The sequence below is a fragment of the Orycteropus afer genome, unplaced genomic scaffold (genome assembly GCF_000298275.1).
Source record: "Orycteropus afer afer isolate SDZICR_OR568_19922 unplaced genomic scaffold, OryAfe1.0 scaffold00104, whole genome shotgun sequence".
NCBI classification, from domain to species: Eukaryota; Metazoa; Chordata; class Mammalia; order Tubulidentata; family Orycteropodidae; genus Orycteropus; species Orycteropus afer.
In genome coordinates, this window is record NW_006921691.1 from 7,942,589 (window position 1) to 7,952,503 (window position 9,915).

The window sequence follows — 9,915 nt, forward strand, 5'->3', positions numbered from 1 at the left end:
TAATATGGAAAGACCTTCAAGATAAAATAAGTGTAAAAACAAGACACAGATCAACAACCAAAAAAGTGTATGTATCAGGGAAATACAACTCCATTTGCTTGTTTAGGCACTAAATTATAATTAAAAAAAAAAAAAAATCTCTAGAAAGATAAACAAGAAACCAGTAACTACTCAACTTTTTTGTATGTGTCTGTTTAGTGGGAAAAACTGGGTGAGAATAAGGGACAGGGAATTATGTTTACTCTCTATTTTCTCATACTTTTGAATTGTGTTAATATATCCCTTATTAAAAATTAAGTAAAAGATTTCAACTCTTTGCACAAAGATGTTCAGTGCAGCACTGTCTAATAACAGTGAAAATATGGAGCCAATACAGATATTAATACGGAACTGGTTAATAAATCATGCAACATTTATATAACAAATGTTAAAAGAACAAGACAGTTTTTATATGGCTCATATTTTTATATAGAAAGATATCCAAGGTATATTGTTAAGTGAAAAAATTAAGTTGCAAAATAGTAATATAGAATAAACACATTTGTTTTAAATTCCACAAATACTCGATCACGTATGTCAGTAGAAAAGTCTGGAAAAACATACCACCAACTTAATAGGAATTTCTGGTAAAGTAAGATTTATAAGAAATTTGTACTTCTGTTAGGTCATTTGTGAAATTTCTTTAAGCAGGCAGTATTTTTCACAAGCAGAAAAAATAATGAAAAAGAAAATTTTAATAAGCCTCAGCTCTGTATTTGGGAACATCATCAAACACAACAACTATTTTAAGCAATTAACTATATTTTAGTATCTGTCATCAGACTAATCAAAGTTTAAAAAAAGATAAAATATATCTTCCAGTACCTGTTAATACTAGAATAATATAGGTTTTCCTGCAGTTTTTTCTTGGACATAAGAAGTAAAACGTTTTAGAAACTTGGGATATTCTCGCTTTGCCACTGCCCTTAACACTGAGGCGGGTGCCCATCCTCCAGGGTTCACTAAGAGACAAAGAGAAATTAAAACCTGTTAAGATATAATTTTCCAAATACATGTAAAGCAATAAATTTATTTCTTTCTTTTTAAAAAATTTTTTAAGTTGGAACAGTTAGAATCTCTTTAAGTCTCAACTATTGATTCCTTATTACTAATCACCAGTAACACTCCAATAGCAAGTAAGAAAGCGTTTACTACATTTCTAAAATGTTCTTGGTTCTCTAAATTATATGCAAATATTAATGGACACTTTACGTTATTTAGAGATTTATTCATGTACTTCTACTATAATCAAATAGCCTTGTCGAAGTTACTCAGCTCTAAGTTTCTTTAAGTCAGGAGCTCTGGTAGCACAGTGCCTAAGACATTTGACTGCTAACCAGAAAGCTGGTGGTTCAAATCCACTAACTGCTCTGCAGAAGGAAGATGGGGCAATCTATTTCCATAAAGATTTATCTCCTCAGAAACCTAAAGGCGGTTGCTGTGAGTCCAAATTGACTTGATGGCAGTGAGTATGAGTTTTATTTTAAAGTTTCTTTAAGCATATTAGGAGTATGGCACTGTATTAAGAAGAGGTGAGTATTTGATTAGAGACTGCAATGGCTATTGCAAGTAGGACATGGGTGTCAGTAGGAACCAAAGCAAGTGATGAAAATGGCTGTCTACCAGCAGGCCAATGTGAAATAAATATATAACTAGTAACACTGAGAAGGACCAGGGAAGCAATGATTCAGCAAACTAAAAAGTATAACCATAAGAAAAGGAACTATTAATCTCCTTTCCCAGTGTTGCTTGTATTCCTAATGATGAATACATTCTATCTAGCAAGTATCTAACAAAGTGATTTGTAAAACCAAGGATGTATGTTTAGTTACCTAAAAATCCACTGCTGTCATGTCAATTCTGACTCATAGTGACCCTACAGGACACAAAGTAGAACTGGCCCTAAGGATTTCTAAGGCTGTAAATCTTTTATGGAAATCACACCATTCTTGGGCACATTGGCTGGTGGGTTTGAACCAATGTTTTGAACCGTTTCAGCCATGGCCAACAAAGCTGACACCAGAATAGACCTGAATTTTTAAAATATAGGTGAATTGGAATGCTAACTGGAATGGGAAAAATTATGAGTCAAAGCTCTGCTACAAACTTAATCTCCCTGTCAGAAAACAAGGACAGCGTGCACAATGCATAGCAACTCAATCTGCTGCCTGAGAGAGGCGAAAACAGTGGTGCCTGGCTCAATGACCATACCTCTTGGAATGTATCTCACTCTCCAGAGTCCTAGCAATAATCCAGTGTCACGTATCAGGCTTCTAAAAGGGCTCACTACACCTCTTTCGAGGAGCTCTGGTAGCATAGTGCCTAAGGCACTTGACTGCTTACCAGAAGGCTGGTGGTTCAAACCCACCAGCCACTCCTCGGAAGGAAGACTGGGCAATCCTACTTCTGTAGTGATACTGCCTCAGAAACCCAAGGAGGGGTAGCTATGAGTCGGGGCTGATTCAACGGCACATAACAACAACAACACCTCTTTCAAGTGTCCCATTCCAGGGCTTTGATCTGTAGTTTGTCTCATTTGGTTAGTGTTCCAGATCACCCAATTAAAACAAATTTAAAATTCAAAAAATCTGGGTCTGTTCCAGTTTCACTTTTTTGGCCATGGCTGAAATGGTTTGAATGAATTCAAAGCCTTGGTTTGAAATGCTCTTTCAGTTAGCAGCCAAGCACTTAGGTACCGTGTCACCAGGGCTCCTTTTAGTAACCTAGAGAGTAAGTTTTTAAAGGTACTTATCCAGCTCCAGCTTCACAAAATCTGATACAGTAGTTCCAAGGTAAAGTTGATTCGACTCATAGCAACCCCTCAATGGGTTTCCAAGGCGGTATCTCTATGGAAGCAGATTGCCCAACCTTCCTTCTGAGGAGTGGCTGGTGAGTTTGAACCACTAGCCTTCTGGTTAGCAGTCTGTTAGCAGTCTGGTCTGCATTATGCCACCTGAGCTCCCATTAAGGTAAAGCAGTTCTGTGTATTCTGAAAGTTTCCCAGATAATTCCGATACACATCTCTCTACCTTAAAAATTACTAATCTAAAGGAACTAAAATGGAATTTACAAAAGACATCTGTCCCAATTGTCAGTTATGGTGCACATCATAATCAAGAACATCAGATTACCAAGTAGCAAAAACAAATAGAAAATTACATACCATTAGCTACATATGTAATCTTGCATAGAATGTTGTCTCTGCTAATCTCCTGGTTTCCCTCTGGTGGGCTTACCAAGGTTTGACATATCATGGCAATATTTATTTTGGCACGGACACATCGATTGTTTAGCTGCCAAAACAAAGAAATAAGACAACAACAAAAACAAAGCACCATACAGCAGATACACAGTAATTCTGCAGTATCTGCTGGTCTAACACTACCTTAAGTTAACCAAAATCTCCAAAATTTTATGAGAACCAGTAATATGTGTCAAGGTAATATGATACTAAGAATGATCTCCTCTCTACTTAAGTAGTAAACCAAATACCATACTCACTGCTGTCAAGTCAATTTGACTCATAGTGACCCTTCTTTGGGTTTCTGAGGTAGTATTATCTCTACATAAGTAGACTGCCCAATCTTTTGTTCTGAGGAGTGGCTGGTGGGTTTGAACCACCAACCTTCTGGTTAGCAGTCAAATGCCTTAGGCACTAAGTAAGTAGAGCCAAAACCAATATATATTCACAGATGTTTGGCTAATAACTGACAATGATTTAAGAACTAACAGTGGGAAGTAGCCTGTACATACTATTCAGTTCTATGTCAACTAACTTCAGAAGAAAAGGAAATAGTCCTGCTAACATTTATAGTCACAACTGTTGCCTTCAGACAAGACATGGGCTATACCATTTCAAGCTGTTAATCAAACAAAACAAAATCTAAGAAGCAATTGTGTGTTGGAACTGTATGTTTATTGCCTTTGTCCTGCATTATGTAGTTGGCTATACATTGTACAACTACACACATTTGTACATTATACTTACAGGAGCACTGTCATGATCCACAGAAAAATTACAAACTATCCATGTTTCAGGGTCATTTTCAGTCAAGGCTGGTATCTTTCTAATGGCAGAAAGATATAAAACATCTCTCTGAGAAGCAGGCCACACTCTCTGTGGAAGAAGTAAAAACCTTGTGAAAACTGAATTGCTTTTCACTCAGATGGAACTACCAAAAAAGAAATGTAAAACCAGTTATTATCTTAGCTGAAGGTGAAATCTGTCAAATTTAAAATGAAAAGCATCTGAGAATAGTCACCAAAGGATTACTTTTGAACACTGAGTTATGGCTTTGCAAAAAACAACACAATCAAAGCAATAATGAATGATTACAATATGAAACCTGTCTGAAATGCCCAGAGACCTAAATAAAAAAGTTTACGAGGAAGAAGACTGTTCCTTTTATATCATAATCACAATAGAAAGAAGTCCAAATCAGGCGGGTTGAAATCTTTCAGATTTATGGTGTGTAAGGAAAAAGAGACCACTGGAATGACATGGAGCCTAGGACTCTGATAACTGGGACTAGCTACTTTCACATGAGAGAAAAGTAGCTGTGTAAGCTACTTTCATTTTGAGTTTTCTGGTTTATGTAGCTGAACTCAGTCTTTATCATGCACAGGGTCTTCTCTGACTGCTGACAGTTAAAAATAGCTGACAACTCAGTCTCAGTACAACATAAATGGTTTGCAAAGTGAGTAAGAGGTAAAATTTCATGAAGTCTACGGAAAGAGTTTTGGACAAATGGATGTGAAGTCAATAATAAAAGAGGATTTGGCCAAGTTAGAAATAAGGAATAAAAATCCAGAGATGATGATAGGACAGGAATTTAAAGAGGGAGAATGACTTAACAACCAGGAAATGAATAGCCCTTTTAAAGACTACATACTACAAAAAGAAGTCAAACTTAAAGAGAGAAAGTTGAAAAATGTTATTCAACACTGCTGGAAAAACTATGCCAGGACAATGATTTGAAGAATTGGCAAATAATTATGATTATAACCTAACTTTTTGTTACATAAGATATATTATTTTCATAATTTTTAGTTTTGTTTTTTAAAAAATAATCCTAACAAAACCCATATGACACCTCCCCTCCCTCATTTACTATTTACTAAGTGAAATACCTTCAGCAGAATATTTTCCAGGATCAATTATCTTCAAATAACAAGGTCCTCCTGTACCTAAATTTTTGCTCATTTATCTTCATTCCAAATTACAAGGCAATTAACTGGTATTTTAACATTTTCTAAATTTTAGATCTCACATTAGACACTAAAATTTGTATGCTGAATACCATCTGCATTGTTAGCATTTCTTGAACAGCTACCATGTAATATGAAGCCCAGCTCAGTCATTAGATATAAGCTCTCTCAGATGACAAGCCTGAGCTCAAGAAATACAAAGAAAACTTCATATATTTTCACATATTCAGATCGTAATAAATCATTTAAAAAACAAGATGAATCATTATATTTCTTATATAACATACAATATTTGCTTTTGGTGGCATTCCCCCAAATTTTAATTCCTTTTATTGTTTGATATACAATGTATTATTTGGCAATTTTCACAAGAGGAACAAAAAACTCACTGCTGTTGAGTTGATTCCGACTGATAACAACACCACAGGACAGAGTATAACTGCCCCATAGGATTTCCAAGGCTGTCAATCTTTATGGAAGCAGACTGCTAAATCTTTTTCCTGCAGAGTGGCTGGCGCGTTCAAACCGCCAACATTATGGTTAGCAGCTGGATGCCTTAACCACTGCACCACCAGGGCTCCATACAATTTTAAGGATCTACAAGAGCAGAAGGTGACATGAAGTGAACAGGAACTAATTTAAATCACAAAGTTTCTGTCTGCTCTGGTATGTATGATCAATTTCTCAAGAGGCATACTCAGTAAATTTCTCTTGCTTTCAGGATTAGCCACCTAGATCATTTTTCCTATCTATTAGTCTTAACATAAGGAGCTCTGATGGTACAGTGTGTAAGGCATTTGGCTGCTAACCAGAAGGTTTGTGGTTCAAACCCACCAGCTGCTCCATGGGAGGAAGATGAAGCAACCTACTTCCATAAAGATTTCTAGCCTTGGAAAACCAATGTGGATCACTATGAGTTGGAATCAACTCAATGGCAATGGGTTTAGTCTTAATATAGGCTCGTAATATACTGTTCATTCTACTCATCATCACCGTTATAGGAAGTTCTGCTTCACTTTCATACTTGGTAGCTATCATTTGGTCTTCAACACAGATACTAGAAAAAGTATTTAAACTAATTTCAGTATTTCAGAAGTTTCTTTTCTAGACTTGTTGTTGTTAAGTGCCACTGAGTTGATTCTGACTCACAGTTAACCTATGCACAACAGAACGAAACACTGCCCAGTCCTGTGCCATCCTCACAATCCTTGGCTATGCTTGAGCTCACTGCTGCACCCACTGTGTTCACCAGTTTTGTTGAGGGCCTTCCCCTTTTTTGCTGACCCTTCACTTTACCAAGCATGATACATTCCTTCAGGGACTGAGCCTGACAACATGACTGACGTAGGTGAGATGAAGCCTGGCCATTCTCCCTTCTAAGGAACATTGCAGCTGTACTTCTTCCAGGACAGATTTGTTCGTTCTTCTGGCATCTGTGGTATTTTCAGTATTCTTCACCAACACCACAACTCAAAGGCATCAACTCTTCTTCAGTCTTCCTTATTCATTGTCCAGCTTTCACGTGCAGATGACAGGAAATACTATAGCTTGGGTTACGTGCATCTTAGTCTTCAAAGTGACATCTTTGCTCTTCAAGACTTGAAAGAGGTCTTTTTCAGCAGATTTGCTCAGTCCAATACATCACTTATTTCTTGACTCTTGTCTCCAAGGGGTTTGATTGTGGATCCAAGTAAAATGACTTAATGTGTACATAAAGAGAAATCCACTACAGATGTTTACCAAATATAGTTCCTAGATTATACTTCTCATTCAGATTCTTGCCTGCATATGCTTCTGCTCTAAATGAGCTGAATGTACCTTTTGAATACATGGATTCATAAACTCTTTGGATCTTTTGTGGCATATAATTTCTTGCCAAATTCTGAGTTTGAATTACATTGGAATCCTCTAAGATGAAGAAATCTTTACCTTGTGTGTTTGATAAATGATGATTGCATTATCAGCTAATGTTTCCACCACGTGAAAGTTCTCTATAGTTGCTGAAATGAAAAGAACAGTATTAGTACCCAAAAAGACATATTACCTTTTCCTAGAATGTGATTACTTTACCTATGTTAAAAGTTTACCAAATAGACATTATGGTAAAATGAACAGAAGCTTGCCATACCTAGGTGAAACCCAATGGAAGGTAGTTTTAATACTGTTTGGCATATAGACAGTGGCTGTGATGCCTGATCACCAGGAAAAATCATTTTCTTTGGTCTGATAACCATTTCCCACAGTCAGAAAGCAGTTATAACCACCACTGTACTGCTCAGGCTCAAACAGTTTCTTAACATTATGGCCCTTACTATAATCTCTAATTTACTGAAGCTGAATAAACTGTTCTACTTGGGCTTAGGTGATTATATTTGTGAAGAAAGTATGTCAAATTGCCAATGACAAGTATCTATGATCTTCAGGAGTAAATGTATTTTTTAAATTTGTTGTCTAAGGGGAACACATACATGCCAACAATTATTCTAAAGTATGCACAGCAGGATTTATCTATGATTTATTAAGGAAACTAAACAGTCTAGGTTAAAAGTACCAAAATAAAAAACCCATGGCCGTCTAGTCAAACTCTGACCCATCACAACCCTATAGGACAGAGTAGAACTGCCCCATAGATTTTTCAAGGCTGTAAATCTTTATGGGAGCAGCTGCAGGGTTCAAACCACTGACTTTTCAGTTAGTGGATGAGCTCCTAGATTAAAAATACTAGACAACAGTAGACAAGGAAACAGAAACCTTAAATTTTAGTCCTGGTTTTTCCACCAACTACTCTGTGGCCTCTGATGAGTTACCCAACTTCCCTGGATTTCACTTTATTTGTAAGTGAAATGAGAAATACTAATACGTAACTCACATGCTGAATTACCATGCATATCAAACTACCAAGTATATCAAATGATACACTAGGAAGCATTTTGTAAAGTGAAATGCTCTGCTTTAGGTACTATTAGTCCTCTATATGATACTCTAGATATTTTCCACATCGATTTTGTAAACTATAGAGAAGATACAGAAAACCAGGTTGGATCTGAAATTAAATTTAAGACAACAATTGGATGAAAAATACATTAAAAACAGCAGCTTACTTTCCCAGTCATTGCGAACATCAACATTCCAGAAGTAATTGCAGACCTCATGTCCTGTGACACCTTTAACTGCATGGGTAGCTTTCAAAGGATCCAGAACAATTCCATTTTCTTCTACTTCTCTTCTGTATACCTAAAGAGAATATATTAAAAAAACCTGTTTAAAAATAAAAATTAAACACCTAAAGTAAAAACTTAAAGAATGCTTAAATTTGCTTTCAAATTTAGCTGCCTGTTAGAATTTTATTTATGAAAATCTATGAAACATTCCACTAAAAGAAAATCAAAACAATATGTTAATACAAACAAATGAAAATATTTAAAGTTATAAATCCAAGGTAAACTTCAACTATAAAAATAATGCATATATGATGAATGACTAATTATTATTATGAACTTTTTTATGAGTTGTTAATAAATATATCAATATCAATTAGGTATTATTTATGGAACAGTCTCAAAGATTACTTAACATGGCTAAAAAGGCCAAATAAACATAGTTAGAACATGATCCCCTTAAGGATTATTGATTTTAAAATTGCTTTGTTCAATCCTGTATCCCCAGCACCCAGAATAGTATCTGAAACAGAGTACGTACTCAACTACTACTTGAATCAATAATGGAAAGTTAAAATGGCCAAAGATTATAAATTCAGATCTATCTTGTTTTAAATACATCAAATGCTTTAAATACTGAGCTTGTGCACTGAGTAAAAAATTATTTCAAAATTATAAAAGGTTTGCTATTTCAAAGAGCTCTATGATACATTATTTTATGAAGTGAATAAATTAATAAATTATGAGGAGAATCAGCTGTCAGTTTAAAGAGTGCCTATAGGGCTAGACACTTTTTGGCATTTTCACGTACATTTGCTCTTTTACAACCTTTCTGCCTCCAAACTACCTTCTTCTATACACTTATTTATTCACATTTTTGGGTCTGCCATTTTCCCATTCTCCCAAATTGGAAATCTAGACTCTTGACTCCTCCCCCTCACACTTCACATAGCTATTAAACTTATCACTTGGCTTTAAGACCTCCAAATGGAGTCCCTGGGTAGCACAAATATTTAAGTACTCAACTATTAGCCCAAAGGTTGGTGGTTTGAACCAGAGCTTTGAACTGCTTCAAAATGATTCAGTAACCACTGATGTGATGAAGAGTTTCAAAATATGACTAGAAAAGAATTGCATCATCAGAATAGGACCAACCTTACTGATATAGATAAAGAAAGCTTCTAAGACCTCCATTTGCTGATGTGGCCCAACTCAAATTGAGGAGAAACAGCTGCAAACATCCACTAATAATCGGAACATGGAATGTACGAAGTATGAATCTAGGAAAATTGGAAGTTGTCAAAAATGAAATGGAATGCATAAAGACTGATATTCCTAGGCATTAGTGAGCTGAAATGGACTGATTTCGACCATTTTGAATCAGGCAACCATATGATCTACTATGCCAGGAATGACAATTTGAAGAGGAATGGTGTGGCATTCATCATCACAAAGGATGTTTCAAGATCTGTCCTGAAGTACAATGCTGTCAGTGACAGGATAATATCCA

The 9,915-nt window shown here is 35.8% G+C and overlaps 1 protein-coding gene across 1 annotated transcript in view; it reads right to left on the reverse strand.

The window, feature by feature from the left end:
* Window positions 1-873: 873 nt before the first annotated feature.
* The window catches only part of CERT1 (ceramide transporter 1), a 246,090-nt gene continuing 237,048 nt past the window's right edge, over window positions 874-9,915 (reverse strand). The window contains exons 14-18 of the mRNA XM_007943355.2: window positions 8,349-8,481; window positions 7,177-7,247; window positions 4,028-4,156; window positions 3,203-3,332; window positions 874-1,001 (exon numbers count right to left, since the gene is read on the reverse strand). Of these exons, the coding sequence (XP_007941546.1) occupies window positions 874-1,001; window positions 3,203-3,332; window positions 4,028-4,156; window positions 7,177-7,247; window positions 8,349-8,481 (591 nt within the window). The remainder of the gene's footprint in view (window positions 1,002-3,202; window positions 3,333-4,027; window positions 4,157-7,176; window positions 7,248-8,348; window positions 8,482-9,915) is intronic.